The following is a 16,275-nucleotide window of genomic DNA, read 5'->3' on the forward strand; positions in this document are numbered from 1 at the left end:
AAAGAGGGATGATTAGGATGTTATCAGTCTGTTTTATAGTCAGAAAGGTATGATTTGCTCTGTAACTGTGCTTTGTTTTCAAAAATAAACTATTAGAGATGACATTATTAAAAAATACAGGGAAAGACACAAATCCGAGATTCTCTTTTATATTTGGTCATCTTCATTGCAAATGACATGCTGTACAAACCAGGTATATACTTGTTATGCCAAATGGGTATCAAAGATGAGGCGGCAAAAAAGAAGTCAACCCCTCAAAGAGACCAAGACCACTTTTTGGAACTGCCACCATCCATGCACTAACCACAGGGTCTCATGTTCCAGCTTGGGAATACACTTCTCTTGACAAGGGTAGATTCAGTTCATTTCGCCAGAGATAAGACCCAACTCACAGAAACAAGTGGCCAGCCTTTCTCTGCACATACTAAGTTGCTTTTATTAATCCAGAACGGCATGCTACAGATACTGTACAGCATGAACATTTATTCATTACAAAAAATGGCTTCCAAACCATTAAAAATGAAATTGGAATAAGAGCATAAAACGGAACAGTAACATCACAACTGTTAGGAAACATTCAAAGTATTCACAAAAAATGTTATAGTTAGCATTTTAATAAACCAGAGAAAAATCGGAGACAGTTTTACAATCGCTTCATGTCAACTACAATGGCACTGAATGAACAGGTTTCAGCTTTATACAGCATTTTGCAACATCAACATGCCTAGGTTTTTTTTTTTTTATTTTTAAAGTTCGCGACCCTACTTGTATGTGATACGGGCACATAAAAGCGGCAGCCGGTTTTTCCTTTTAAGAATAATCTAATATACAGAATTTTGGCCCTTAAGGGTTTATACCTCTTCATTTAAAATGCTTTCTGGACAATCTGCTACCAAACACATCTTGTTATAGGTGACATTAAAACTACATACAAATTTACCTATTTAACATCACAGCAAAACATGATGAACAGAAATTACAGCATCAAAAAGAGGGAGAAAGCTAAAGTCACTGAGAATTTTGGCACAAAGTTTTGCACACGTCAGTCCGTGTCCTAATGGCACAGGGCATTCCACTGCGAGTTGGAAGGGGAAACCAGGATGGTTCCCACTGCTTCTCATACAGCATCGCGAAAATTCCCTCACTCATTTTCAAGTCTTATTTTACGTAATGGCTTTTAAAGCAACTTTTGTTAATGCTACTGATCCTCGACTGCAACTACTAATGTCCATTTGGTGGCATCTGGGTTTCATATAACAACAAAAAAGTCAAAAAGGGAAACAAAAAATATATATACACGTTTTATATATAAACTTAAAAACCTTGTACAAATGAGTTGTTATATATAAGATGCGTATGCTAAAGGGGAGAAAAAAACTTTATACAGTTTCAAGAGAAAAGAAAACATTTAAAAAGGGACAACGTACAGGTACGACAAGCAATCTCTAAAGCAATAAATACTACTGGTCCAACAGCGTTGTGATTCCATTAATTGTTGAGTAGCATCCCCCTCCCCCCAAAGGAACAACACCATGGAACAAGGTATATTAACACATTTTAACCCTTTGTTTCTGTACATTTAAACAATAACAAGTAACATCACAATAAAAGTTTGTTTCACACAGAAAACAAAAAAAGTAACGGCACTGCATTCCTTGTGCCCTATGGTTTAAAAACCAGATGTAAAATGATTGGTTCGCAAGCTCGTATTTAATACAAATAATACAGAACCAACTCCTTCTGGAGAGCTGCTTCAAAATTGCTTCTTTTTTTTCTTTTTTTTAAATCAGTCTTTTAAAACTAAGCTATCCGAACTACATAACAGTTATGTATATATATATATATATTTTTTAAACGCTACAAAGACTTTAAACAGCTGTTGATAAAAATTTTGGTAGAATCATGAGGTTCTTCTCTCATCTACATATTTAAAAGGAGAAATTGAAATAAGAATGGGTCAAATATTGACCAATGAACTCGATAAACATCAACTAATGTAGCCATGTGGCACAAAATTAAAGAGTACAAAACAGAACCTTTCAAGGGAGGTGGGGGGTGAGAAAGAAAAGCAAAAACAACACACGAAACCAACCAACGAGGGGGTGGGGGTGGGGGTGGGAGTGGGGGTGGGGGTGGGGGAGGGGGCCGGCTACCGAAGCTAAAGCTATTCTAAAGACTTGGTTACGAGGGAGAGCGGCTGGGGCTGCGGCCCCGCCAGAGAGTTGTGGGAATGTAAGGAAGATGTCGACGGCTGTGCAAGAGATGAGGAGGGTGCGATGGGCGGCTGCAGGGAGGCGGGGGGCAGGTCCAGGGCCCCGTTGGGACAGAGGGCGGCGGCCTTGCCGTGCGCAGCCTCGGCGAGCAGGAGGGCCGGCGGCGGAGGCATCATGGAGAGGTGGGCCAGGGGGTCGGGCTTCAGGGAGAGCGAGAGAGGCTGGGTCTGCTCAGTCTGTGACTTGGCGTCCTGGGGGGGGGAGCCTAGCAGGTTGGGGGAGGGAGGAGGCGAGTCTAGTAAGCTTCCATCTGAAGAGGGTGGGCTGAGGCAGCTGCCTTCACCTTGTATGTAGCGAACGCACTTTTTTTTTCTCCTAAAAACAGGGGGAGAGAGTTATCTGTGAATACAGGGCAGAGATGCCAAGGAGAGTCATCTACGGCTCAGCGCCAAGCTGCAGTCACCTCACGGGCCACCCCACAGCTGGCGCGCACCCGGCGGCCTGAGAGCCAGTTACAGCTGCGCCGGGTGCTTGGCTCGCGCCGCTCCTGCCCCGGGCAGACAAAATGCGGGAGCGCGGTCCCCTACCTGCTCACCACCCACGGCCCCACCCCTGCCCCGGAGGGGAGCGGGCGTGCCCGCATCTGCCAGGTACTGGCTGTGTCCACGGGGAGGTGAACTGAGAAGCGCTCCTCTGGCTTAGAAACTCCCACCTTCCCTCACTTTCCCACCACACTGCCTCGCCCCGTTCCCATCAGTGCCACCCCCACCCCCACCCCATGATGTGCGTGTGTGTGTTTGAAAGAGAAAGACAGAGCTCCTTCCCCAGGCGCCTCCTATCAATAGCAAACTCTCAGAATGCTGACTGTTGAGCCACGTAGCTGAAGGCAGCGCTAGCGAGAGGCTTAAAGGTTTTAACACACCACCACCGCCAGGCTGCGGGCGCTCCGAGAGCGCTCGGGGGCTCGTCTGTTAAGAACCACACCAAATCAAGAGGTCAGAATCAGGTGAGAGGTGGGGGTGGGGTGGGGGGAGAACAAAATGAAAACAAAACCAACCAAAACAAAAAACAAAAAACAAAAATAAAAACAAAAAACCGAAAACAAACAAACCAAAAAAACCCACCAAAACAGATAGAAGAGGATAAACAAAGGTGGGGGAAGAATAAGAGAAACAGAAAATGGTCCAAAGAAACGAGAATAACTGGTTGTATGGCCTGCAGGTTGTGGATTAAATTAAGATTCAAACTTGATTTTTTTTTTTTTAAGATTTGGGTTTTCCCCTCCCCCACCCCTCAGTGAGAAGGCTGGAAGGAGAGACAGTGAGGATGGGGGTGGGTGGGTGCGGTCCTCCGAGGGGCTCGGCCCCTTGTCAGTATGCTGACACTGGAGTCAGGCTCAGTGAGGGGGGCGCAGAGCACAAGTCCCTCCCAAGAAAGTGACCGCAAAGACGAACTGCCAGGAAATGGCCCCGTGGACCTTCCCGGGCTTGGGTTATGGTGATTAGTTTTTAGAAAACTAACTAGAAACTCATTAGAAAGACTAATTTTGCCCTGCACCAAAAACAGAATCTCCCCTCGCCACTACCCATTTATGTAAGGAAAATAAATGAGCATTTCAGAGTCTCTGTTGCTTATTATCAAAGGATGAGGCTGGGAAGATCGACTCAAGAAATTGAGCATGTGACTTCAAAGCTTCTCATACTATTAATCCCAGTTTGATGGGATAATATTTGGTAGGAAAGGTGATCCCGGGGATCAACCCCACTAATGCAAAAAAAAAAAAAAAAAAAAAAAAGGAACGCAGATACAGGGAATGTGCGGATCTAAGCAGCCCTAGAATATTGTCAGAACCATGGCTGATGGGACAGTCTAAAAGCAAGGGTGTGGGTACCTGGCGGGCTTTCTGCTGCTGGAAAGCAACCAAGACGCTGCCTGGCTGAAGGCAATCACTGTCAGACAATGTCACTGGCCTCTGCAAGGAAGGGGGTGGGTGGAGCTCCTCCCCAGAGCTGCCCAGTCGTGCTCCTCAGTGTGTGGGGGCGGGATGGGCAAGATGGCAGGAAGGCAGGGAAGGAGGGAGAGGTGCAAAGGAGCATGCTCAGTCCTCCCTCCTCCCAGGGACTGGGACCCAGCCGGGGGCTCGGGGTCTGTCCTTCCCCTGCAGGTCAGACGGAACCCTGGGGGAGCAAGTGCAGCCCTGCCACGGCTCCCCTCTTGCCCTCCGTTTGGCAAGGTTCCTTCTCCTCCCCTGGGATAGATTGAAATAGACTGAGGGTTCTGTTCCCAGCCCAGAAACTAAGATAAATGATTAAGCCTCTCAAGAGTTTTACACCACCTTAGCCTACAAATCAAAACATGCTCAGAAACTGAGATGGATGTCCATGCGGTTTAAAAATGGAAGGAGAAAGGGGAGTAAGGTTGCGGGTGGCATATGCAAAAATGAGAACGCAAAGGGGGGAAAAAGGAGAGAGCGAGAGAAGGCAAGGGAGGAGAGAAGGGGGAGAAACCAAAAGGGAAAACAAGAGGACATCAAGCAGCATTCCATGCTATATTAGGGCAGAGTGAAAAGATGGGAAAAAGCAACTTGGTGGGCTCAAAACAGAATCTTGTTAAAATGTCCTCAAATGTCAAATAAAATTAGAAACCCTGGGTAGCAAGCCGGGAGCCCTGATTGGTTGGAGCGTTTCTGGTGTTCTCACCCCCCTATCCCCCCTACCCACCCTCAACGCAGAAGTTTCCGTATCACGGGGATGCAAGGGGGGCATCTGGCACACGGGACATGAAGACTGAATGAGAGTCCTGCTCCTCCTAATCGTGACTGAGCAAAAGGTCCTTGGAACGCAGGCACATTTCTGGGTCAGAAAATGCTGCGTTTTCCAACTGGGTTTCCCTTTCTTTTTCTTTTTTTTTTTTTTTAAGCGTATTTTGTCCTGTTGGTTTAGCATCAAGCCAGATGAGGTCACGGCAGAGTTAAAAGGAGAAGGGGGGAATGGACGGACAGGTAACTAAACCCCCACTCCTAACATCCCCCCTCTTCTAGGTTGTGTCTCCCACAAGAGGGGCAGCCTTGAAAAAATCCGCTTTCAGGGTCTTATGTACTCATTCGGGATGGACACGAGGGCTCTTCTGTTCCTGCTTTGGAACGACACCCTCGAGAGCCAGCAGCAGTGCCTTTGCTCATGCTTTCAGGGTTTGAGAAAACATGCCCAAAGGAAGAAAATGGCCACTGGGGAAGTTCCAGCTGATGCTGGCAAGAAACCTGTGGGGATCGACGAGGGCCTATGGACTCTGGGCCCTTCACCTAGGGGTCCCTTGGCCGCCTCAGAACAGCCGCTATCTCCATCGCCAGCCCCTCGAAGTCACACTTCACCACATCACACCGCTGACACATGAAGTGGTCAACAAGGGTGGCTGGGGGTGGGGTGGGGGTGGGTGGTCTCTGTGTTTCTGGTTCAAATGTCAAGAACTCTGTGGTCTCTGAGGAGGACACTAGGCCCTGGTGTGAAGTGAGGGGTGGGCCGTGTCTCAGAGGGGATGTCTGTCCTAGTCAACATCAGGATGGCTTCCAGAAAAACAAACAAACAAAAAACGCCAAACAAAAACAGAACACATGCCAAGTCTAACTTGCAGCAACTGCTTCCCAAACAAAGGAAAGATTCATAAAGCATCACCCACTCCCATGAATCAAATAATCAAAGGAGACACCGGCCCAGCCTTCCTGTGACGTGGGCACGATGGTGCTGGCTGTGCAGTGCTATGGACCACAGGAAACCCGCCCTTCGAAGTGGACTGGGGACGGGCTCAGCGTGCCCCAGCCTGCCTTGGGAAAGGACTCTGCAGCTCCTTCTCTTCCTACTCAGCACCTATAAAATTTTCACAAAATCCACTGCCTAGATAGGGTAAAAGCAGGGTCCCTGCCTTCCTTGGCCAGTCCTAATTAAATACTAATGTCCTTCGTCAGCTTTTCCATGCAGCTCTGTGGCCTGCACTAGAAGGACACTGGTCACCTCTGGGAACCCCCTCCTGGGCATCTATCTCAGGCCCCTGAAGCCCTCGCTCCCTAGACAGAGGGTCACCTTCACAGGCCCCTATCTCCAGTAAAGCCTCTTGGGCCCTCTCACCCCTCAAGGTTCGGTCAACGAGAGGAGCTTCACCAATCTCTTGTACTGGCACCAGAGGAGGGGGAAGAGACACAGGGGCTTGAGGGCATGCACGTGATGTGATGAACGTCTGATCTACAGCTAAACACGGAGCACATGGCAAAGGCATGGAGGAGAGGGAGACGTGACAAGGAGGCACTACAAACAGGAAAGTGTGTTGGGGGTGTTGAAATACCTACCATCACAATATTCCAAATTCAAAGACTGCTTGTATCAGAACAAAGAAACAACAATTTAACCAAAGGAGGTCATTAAAGGAAAGGAAATGAGACAAGAACTAGTTGGTATCCCTCCACCAAGAAGGAAGTACCTACAGCCTTCCCTGAAATCACAGATTGGATGGAAACCTGCAGATGGGACACAGGTGTTGAACTGGGACACTTCTGGGCTTTTCTGCTTCTTTTTGGTACCAATGCTATATAGATATTCCTTCTTAATCTGCAAGCCTAGCAATGGTGGAGTTATATGCCTGCAAACTCACTGCTTGCAGCCCTTCAGCTGGTGCATGCTGTTCAATGCCACACTTCTTTTTAGTGCTGTCAAACAATGTCCACTAACCAAGCTCCTCTGTACATGGATATGTGATTTTTAAACACTGAAAACAGAACCAAAACAAAACAAAACAAAAAAACCCCAAAACAAAACAAAAAACCAGAAAACAAAACAAACAACCAAAAATAAAAACAAAACAAAACAAAAAGCCTGCCGCAGAGCACGTCTCCAAGAGTTTTGACCCCGAGTGTGTGGAGGCGCTACCACTGCCAAGCTTTAACTCCTTTTAGCCTTTGGAGATGGTGGCTCTACATGCTCAGTCCACACACCACCAAAGCATCCCTAGGGTCGGGCCAGTTCCAGGGTCCTGGTTTTAAAAGCAAAAGGACAACTGCACGTCCTTGTTTACTAAGCTTTCGGTCTTGGTTCTACTGCCAGGGATATGTTATTTCTAAGAGGAAAGAGAGAAAGTGGGGAGAGGCAAAGGCACAAAATTAGCAAGGAAATCTTGAAGAGTGAGGATTATTAGTCATTGATGCCAGCAAGGAAGTAGATGGGAACAAGGTCAAAATATATTGTCACCCTAAGGTACCAGAAGGACAGAATGCTTTGATTTTCCCAGAGGCCTAACAGTGGTAAATATACCTGCATGGTTTGCACCATAAAGTCTGTCGGTCAAGCCCGAACAGTGCCCGACACTTCTTTGGAGTATTTGCATCTGTTAGCATAAGGTAAACACAAAAAATACAACAAATGGTGGGTCGTGCTCAGTTAGATGTGAAATCTCAGCTTTTCTATCACCTCGGTTCTACGTATTATCTGCCCTCACCAGGGACATGAAAGGAAAAGGACTTCTATGAGTCAAAAGAAAAACACACACACACAAAAAAGTAAAACAATAAGACACGCAAAACAAAAAAACAAAAACAAAAAACCCAGTAACAACGAAAAATAAATAAAATTAGAAGAGAGAGAAGAGGAGGGGAGAAGGCGACATTATTTGTTTCTACCTAGGCCAGGATTATGCTGGACGTCACCGAGCCCCATCTAGGCTGTCATGAGGAAGGGGGCTGGCAGGCAACGTCCCCTGGTAGGGGCGCGCTGGGCTCTGCCATCGCCAACCCGGGCAGGGACGAGTGATGCTGTTTTACAGTGGCATTTGGCTAGCAGCAGCAGGGAGAACAAGCACGTCCCTCATGAGCCCATCGCACTGGCAATGCCCCACTCCCTCGTGTCTCCTAAGATCCACACACAGAGCTACAAAGCAACAGGGCAGAGAAGGGGGAAAGGACCGAATAAACCAGCTGCAAACCAGCACAGCGAATCTGGGAAATCTATACACACCTGCAAGGGCCGCACCAGTTATTCTGTTGATCAAGGCCAAAGCGCGCTCGGCATTTCTTAGGAGCGCTCAGGTCTGAATGAGTTCAAGAAAGAAGCGAGCAGAGGAGGAGGAAATGGGAGAGAAGGGAGAGAAAGAGAGAGAGAGGGAGGGAAAGGGTGAGGGAGAGGGAGAGGGGGAGAGGGAGAGAGGGAGGGGAAAGAGAAAGATACAAATAAGAAAAAAATAAAAATAAAAAAAGGGAATAAATCAATGACCTGGTTACTAATGGCAAAATATTGACTTTCGATTTTTAACTTTAATTAAAAAAAAAAAAGGTAAAAAGTCACATTCTTATTCAACTTGTGAAATTAGCTGTTGCAAATAAAGCTGCAGTATCCCTTCTTTAAAGACTGTCTCTCATTTGGTTTGAACTGATAAGCTGATAAAGGGAAGTTAGATACTGAAGAGCTAACTCTTTTAAACAGTATTTTTCCTCTTTTTGGTTTTGCTTTTTTTTTGGCCTCTGAATTATTTGTTCTTAAAGAAAAAATAAAGCGAAGGAGGGAATTAAGTTTGTAACATGCTTTTTTCTTCTCAGAGTAAAACAGTTTAAAAAAGAAAAAAAACTACAAATAAAAACAGAACAAAACGAAACAAAACAGAAAGAAAGAAAGAAAAGGGTTGTGGTATTGGGATATTGCAGCTTTTGGAATGGTCATCTTTTCTTTTCCTTTTTATCTATTTTCATTAATATTAAGAGAGGAACAGATAAAGGTAAACAGGCTATATGAATGAGCTGTTAGGAGTTAGTTAGAAGCTCATAGCAGCATTTAAGCAGGCACAGTCAGTAAAATGCTAGTGGATTTGCAAATTATGCGCAGAAAAGCAAAAGGAAGGAAAAAAACTAAAATTTAAAAAAAGCAAAGAAAAAAATAATCATATTGCGGATGCATGCTTGCGTGAGAAAACTTAGTGGGAGCAATGAAAAAAATGCCATTAGATTAAGGAGGTTTATTACTGAATTCCTTCCATTTTTTTAAACCAGTCTCTTTTAAAGAAATACTGCATATTCAATTTGCACAGTTAGTTCAACTCTAAATCACTGTCATCGCTGCTTCAACAACTGTTATGGGGAAAATAAACAAAACAAATGTTAAATTAAAGTAAAAAAACAAAAACAAAACAAAAGCAACTGAAAAAAATCTACCGAAACATACAAAACCGTGTCGATGGTCATTTTAAAGAATGTTCAAATGTCATACGTGTTTAATGTTAATAAAACTATAATGGCAAGAAAAATTAAAAAACAGTTTAGCAACTATTTTAATGACTCAAAATGACATTAGCACCTGTAATCGGAGGAAGTGAAAGGCAAGGATTTAGGAAACATTCGCTGTGTTCTGCAAAAAAAGAACAAATTATACAAAGCCTTCAAAATTTTGTTTGTTTGTAAAAGCCTGGCCTTCTCCAAGGGACCTCTGAGATTGCCTATGCAGTATTTCTACTTTCTTCTAGAGAATGACAAACCTCCTTAATTTAAAGTGGGTGCAATTTACCACTGTAAAGGCATGCATCAGAACATTCAGGAACAGCCCGTTAATATCAAACACTCATACATACCCTTCTCCTACTCCCCTAGCCGCCCCCTCCTCGTCCCTACTCAGCCACATACAAAATTAGCAGACTATATAGATCCCGGGCATAGGCATGCCTACAGCTCTACAGTTACAGGCTTTGCTGTTATTTAAAAACACATTCCACTAGAATTACAATGTGCTTTTCATGCAACAATGAATGCTACTAGCTTTAAAAGGGCAGTCATGAAGCAATTAATTAAAATGCATAAACAAAAGGGCTGGCTAAGATGGCTTCCCCCACAACGTCCTGGCCTTGAATTTCTCCTGCCTCCCCCAGATAGAAGCCCAATAGACAAGAGTGCACCCCAGGGTACCGCTCCTTCCCCCATACTGGGATAGGAACTTACCATTGGTTTCTCCCGGCTGCTTGTCCCTTTTCCTCTTCTTCTTCTTCCCCTAGATGAAACAGATGAAACCACAGGGAATTATTTCTTGAAATAAACAGGAAGAGGACATCTGGGCTCACCTGGATAGAAGGTGGGAGGAGGGGAACCTGCTGGTTGTCTCCATCCACACCTGCTCCTTGAGTGTATGCAACCTCCAACCCCTTTAATTCAAATACCCTTGACTTGTGCTCCGCCAGGAGGGACAGACGCTCTTTGGGAGAGGAGAGGAGATCAGCAGGTGATAAAGGAAAGACCTCACGCCCATACTCAAACCTGACCCAGGGCATTCGATCATTTGGTTCCATAAAAGGAAGAGAAATGGATGTGGCAGTCAAGAAAGGCGCAGTGACAGGGCTGCAAGGACAATCGTTGTGAAGGATGCCTTGGCTTGGAAAGAAAAAAGGTGAAATAGAACCAGAAATCATCTGAGCTCCTTTTGAAACCACTGGATGGACATCCATGGAAGAGGAAGCTCCCTCTGTTCTCCCCTAGCTTGTATAATGATTATGATAATAATCATCATAATAATAGCTAACATTTACAAATGCTATAGCAAGTCACAGAAAGCCCTCTATCAAGGAAGTTAAAAAGAAATACCAACAAGAACCCACCAATCCATATAGCTTCACTCATTTTTCCTTGCCCTACAGACTGTCCCCAGGGGCATGGAAGGAGAGAGAGAGGGAGGGAGAAAGAGAGAGAGAGAGAGAGAGCAAGAAGAGAGAAGAGAGAGCCCAAATCCGTGTACAATGAGTCACTGTAATATCAGTCCAGCAGTTCCCCTCACAAGAGAGAAAGTTTCTAAGGCCCTAACATTTACTGAGCACATACTATGTGCCAGGCACGACTCTAAGTGCATTACACATACTGACTCATTTCATCCTCACAAGAATCGCATACAACAGGTGTTATCGTCATTCTAATTCTACAGATAAGGACACCGATGCCCTGCAGAGGTGAATCCCTCATTTCAGGTCTGAAATGACTTCTCCCTCCCTCACTTCATTAGCACCAGTTCTAGCCACATGAGTTTACCACCGAGTATAAATAAAAGTGTCACATCCAAAAGAAAGGGCCTTACATTTGTTCCAGAATACCGAAAATAACATTCCCTTTGCCTCAAGTTGCCCATGGTATGCTGATGTCAATTCCAGAAAAGGACAAGGATAAGTAGAAAACTCGAGAATCCTCTAGGCCCTGACAGGAGAACCTCAAGGCAGAGAGGACACAGAGTTTGGGTCCATCCAAGCAGCTGAGAAGGCCCCTCTATTGCCTTAGGTCTTGGGACCAGTGCCACTTGGGAAATTGATTTTCACCGTCAGTGTGTCTGTCTGAAACATTTTATGTCTCTTCGAGTATAATGAACTTAGAAAAAAGCATTCTGGTGCCTTCTGAGGAAGTACACGCCTCACGCGCCTTCAGCCTGAGTAAGGAGCAGAGTCCACCTGGCCATCGTGGAGCGGGCAGTATGCTGGGGAGACTGAAGCAAAACCTTGAATGGGCACAGAACTGGCTCAACTTCAAGGAGCGTTAGCATCCACATACCCAGGAGTTTCTAAGTCACCTTTAAAACAGGGTTCACTCACTTCCCATCTCTCGCAATATATTCTGAAAGGCAGTTGAAAATTCCTCTACCCATGTCAGTTTAGTATAAATATATAATAGAGATGTTTAGGACTGAGGAGATTACCATTTGGACCACAGGCTTCTAGAGGATAGGAGCTGTGTTTCGATAGGAAGGGAACATGCCAAAACTTAATAAACTCCTTAGTAACGTGGGAGGCGTGTCCCAAGGGAGGTGGCCACCGCTTGCTCATTAAATAGAGCAAATGAAAGAAAAGTTCTGATGTAAAGGAGCAAAGAAGAAAGCAGACTCAGATGAGCAAGGGATGTAGGTCTTATGCCCTTTACCTAATCTAGAACAGCCATAAGGAAATGATGCTTTAAAATAATGCTAGAGGTTAAGGAGCACTATGGTCCCAAAATGTTTCCTCTTATGGTTCTAGAATGTGCCAAGTCTGCCAACCCACATTTGACTGTTTTACTCAGTTTTACACCGTCCTATGGTAGCAAATCAAAGGCTTTTGTCACCACTTGGCCAGAAAAGAAATGTTTTAAGATGCAGTTGAAAACTTTTTCCAGAAGAACCTTTCTGATTTGCAGATGACCAAAGTCATTTGTAGAAACTCCTTTTCTTAATACAGTTACAAAGAAATACTAACAAGGTTCCACCATAATCAAATCCACAAAAGCTTCCACCCTAGGATTCTTGCCCCACAAGCTGTTCCTTGGGGCAGGGGAAGAAGGGGCGTGTAGGTGTATGTGTGTGCGTGCACTTGTATGTGTGTGTTGGTGTGTCATGAGTCAGTCTACCTCTGAACTGTTTTTCAAGTCCTATTGGAGTTCCCCTATTATACCAAACCATCTTCCCAATGCGAAACTGCGCAAAAGTTTTTTCAAGTGCCTCCTGGACCTTCTGCAACCTAGAAAGTATTGCACAAAAAGCCTTGGGCAATATTTCATCCGAATGACTTCCAGGCAAGTCAAGCACAGCATTCTTCTGAAGCTATCAAAGTCTGCCTTATGCCTTTACGAAGACTGCACACCCAGAGCAAGGCCAGGGGCCACCATTCAGTAGACCAGCGTGAATGGCACCTGCTACCATTGTGCAGTGCGTGCCCTGCACAGCTGTTTGTGAAGGCTCTGCTATGACTAGTCTACCTCTCAGGGATATGGTACCTACAGTGTAGTTTGACTCCTCTTTGGCACCATTCTAGACTATGCAAAGAATTGGGCCTGTAGTAGATAAAAGACGGAGATGAACTCCAAGACCTTTTGACCCCAAACCAAGAAAGCAACTGCCCTGGAATGATCTGACCATGTGCAAGGAGGCCGCCTGCTGCTGGAAAGCTCCTCCTCAGGGTCAGGGTGAGGGGAGCAGCAAGTGTGAGGAGAGCGCCAACATTCTCCTCCTCCTCCTTTCAGCTCCGGAAGAAAGGCCTCCCGACTGCACACTTGCGGAGGGTGAACGGACCAGCACTGAGCAGCGATGGCCCCACGCGTGCCCGTCGGGCAGCGACACGGGCTCTCGGTAGTGCAGACGCTCCCTCTTAGCAGTAGGTCCTGTGCAACTCCCAGGAGGAATCCCGTCTAAAGACTGGTGCTGCCAGCAACGGGGAGGCAGGGCCAGGAGGCAGACGGTTGGGCACAGCAAGGAAGACATGAGAAGGAAGCTGACCGTCTCCGCTCGCCATTCTCCCACCTCTACAAACCCAGGAGCCCACGACAAGCATGGGCTGAAAGGCTTGAGAACAAGTCAGGAAGAGAGCAGCAAGCAGAGAGCAGCCTTCCCTCTGGGCCCATGGTTTCCTGCAAAGGCTGGGCGCTTTCCTGGCGGACAGTAAGTTCTGAGAGGGTGCGACGGAGGCCTGGCTGAGCCCTGACAATCAGGAGTGACTCAGTAGATCCCAATCCCATGTACAGAGGGAGCCGCACCACGGATAACATCAACAGGAAGATCGGGTCCGAGGGTGTCAGTGAGCCAAGGGATCAACCCACTGCTTCCGGATGCCAATGAGAAAGCAAGGGGAGACTAGCACTGGCACTAAGACACCTGCCAATGGACGCAGGTAGTAGAATCACGTCATACAACCAAATGACATGCAATAAACTACCAGGCAAAAGAAGCAGCAGCCCCTCCACCTAGAGCCCAGGAAGCCAGAACTTCAGCAACTGGCCGAATGCCAGAGGTGGGGGCGGGAGAGGGCACGACACAGAGGTCCAACTGAAAGGAGGGCAGGTTTAGGGGAGCACATGAACCATGCGGGCACTGCACACTGCAATTAGTAAAGACAGCCATTCTTCAGCGTTTTCTGAAGAATAAAAGAGATTCGGCCAACCCTGCAGAGGAAACAGAAAGCACCGGGGCAGTGCATCGCCTAACACACACCCTGCCCCTACCCTAGCTGGGCCCGGAGTCACTCAGGTCCTCCTGCAGAGGAGGATTCTTGCTACCTTCAGGGATATTCCATCACACCCCTCACAGGGTGAAACAGGCTTTCCACTTCTGTACAAGGGAATTGTTTTGCTTTGCCCTGCTTGCTGGGAGGCCTCCCGCCGTCCCTTGGCCCAGCTTTTCCCGTAAGGCCGCACCACTGCTAGGAGGCATGGGCACCGAGTCTGTTGCGCAGTGGTCCTGCTGGGCATATCTCGGGGCCACCCCTCTTCAAGGAGGTGGTCAAGCAGGCATGGACAGCCCCAAATCGCCCTCATCTGCCCTGAGTGGGATGCGGGACCACCAGCCACTCCCCTGCAGTGCTGATTGGAACCACATTGGAAGTCAAGGTCAGATCCCCCAGGCAGGGCTCTGGGCGAGATGCTAACGGTCTGGAAGTGGGCAGTTACCGTCCTTTCTGTGCATAGGACACACAGCACATCCGCACAGACCCAGAGCTGAGGACAACGATCCACCTACATAGTTATCCCGTGCGGACCAGCCGGGGTACAGCTGCATGTGAAGCTGTCGCTCCTTCCGGGCCAGCTCGTAGTATTTCGCTTGCTCTTCTCTGGACAGCGCATGCCACTGGAGGGGTGTGGGGGGAGAGAGACATGCAAACGGGTCACCAAGTGCACCAAGGCCAGAGAATGAACAATGCTTCATCTTAGGGTACAAGGAAATGGTATAATCTGCAGAGGCGGATAGTTTGCCGGCTCCCGGCATTATCAGGAGGGCTCGGATAGAATTTGATTTGTCATTTATATCATTGGATCATTGGCGCGCTCTCTCTGAAGGCTAAGGGGGTTCCAGTTATGGTTGCTCAGTGTTACCGGAATATGGAATTACTGGTTTTGGCTCCATGAAGGCCAGTAAAGGGGTCGGGCAGGGACTGTCTGCCGCCCCAGCGGCTGTGTCCTAGTGCGTTCTGTCCTTCGTCCCACGGAAGCAAGTTACCTACCCTTCGCCCGAGGATCTGGTTGATGGCCGCACTTTCTTTCAACGTGCACTCAGCCACGACCTTCGCTCTCATTTCCTTCATATACAACATGAACGCATTAAGAGGTTTCTTTATATGGGGCTTCTTCTTTTCTTCTTCCTTTTTGGAGTCCTGATGCTTTCTGGAGATAGACAAAACAGGCAGGCACAACCCAATAAAGAGCCACCTGGTCCAACATCCTCCCAAACTGAAAGCCCATCTCCTGCCTCCCTGGACCCAAACCTAGCAGTTTCGAGTAAAAAGCCCACTTCCCCATTTGGTCTTCTCCATCCTGGAAAATGGAAACAAAAATAGCCTGGGGACGGGGTAGGGGGAGAGATGGATTTTGTAATTACTTCCTCAAGTTTCATAAGTATACGATTTTCCCAAGCCAGAAGGGAAAGCACATGGTTGCCATCTCCATCTTATCAGGCTTCTCGTTTTTTTCAAAGAAAACCCCAAATGTTCAAACGGGGTTAGAGGACAGGGAAGTGGTGACAAATCTCAGCCCACGCAATACACAAAACGATAGCCCTGCTCTACCCGGCCGGGGGTGCTGTCACTGAAACCCTGCCCTTATCCATGTTCTCCTTCTTTGTAAGGGACCCAGACCCGGCTCCAGCTGGGATTTGGTGCACTCAAACCCCGACAGGCCAGCCTCAGGCAAAGCGCCCCCAGCCCCCAGCCCCAGGCCCGCAGAAGCAGGCGGCGAGAAGAGCCACACTTACGAGCTATGGAGGGAGCCGACGTCGCTCTGGGAGGATTCCTGCTTGACTGTTGGTGTGACTATGGCCGGGTGGGGGATGCCCGTCGTGTGGAGAGTGTGATGTGGTGGCACCATATGGGGAGGGAACCTGGAAGACAGAAAGCTGTGTAAATCGTCAGAATAAAAATGAATGAATGGGGAGGGATGTGCACACACAATTAAAAAACAAAACAAAACCCAGCACATCACACTCACATGAAAGCAACCCGGGACATATGAAACCTGTCAGCATTAATTAGCAATAAATTAAACATAATGATTCTCATAATGTCATTAAAGCCAATCTTCCCCTTCATTATTGCTACTGACACGAGACATTACGAT

At 47.0% G+C, this 16,275-nt stretch overlaps 1 protein-coding gene across 37 annotated transcripts in view; it reads right to left on the minus strand.

The window, feature by feature from the left end:
- Positions 1-410: 410 nt before the first annotated feature.
- The window catches only part of TCF7L2 (transcription factor 7 like 2), a 190,788-nt gene continuing 174,923 nt past the window's right edge, over positions 411-16,275 (minus strand). For 5 of the 37 annotated variants that reach the window (XM_058298387.2, XM_058298381.2, XM_058298379.2 and 2 more), the window contains 7 exons: positions 15,914-16,054; positions 15,168-15,327; positions 14,687-14,794; positions 10,174-10,222; positions 9,539-9,589; positions 8,210-8,282; positions 2,040-2,588 (listed from right to left, as the gene is read on the minus strand). In XM_058298387.2, coding sequence (XP_058154370.1) covers positions 2,165-2,588; positions 8,210-8,282; positions 9,539-9,589; positions 10,174-10,222; positions 14,687-14,794; positions 15,168-15,327; positions 15,914-16,054 — 1,006 coding nt within the window. In that variant the 3' untranslated portion in view covers positions 2,040-2,164. Of the gene's footprint in view, positions 2,589-6,552; positions 6,578-7,509; positions 7,584-8,209; positions 8,283-9,538; positions 9,590-10,173; positions 10,223-14,686; positions 14,795-15,167; positions 15,328-15,913; positions 16,055-16,275 lie in introns of those variants that run through there. The other 32 variants (XM_058298397.2, XM_058298396.2, XM_058298383.2 and 29 more) reach the window with 16 other exon arrangements.

Source organism: Dasypus novemcinctus, chromosome 6, assembly GCF_030445035.2.
Source record: "Dasypus novemcinctus isolate mDasNov1 chromosome 6, mDasNov1.1.hap2, whole genome shotgun sequence".
In the NCBI taxonomy this organism is placed as follows: Eukaryota; Metazoa; Chordata; class Mammalia; order Cingulata; family Dasypodidae; genus Dasypus; species Dasypus novemcinctus.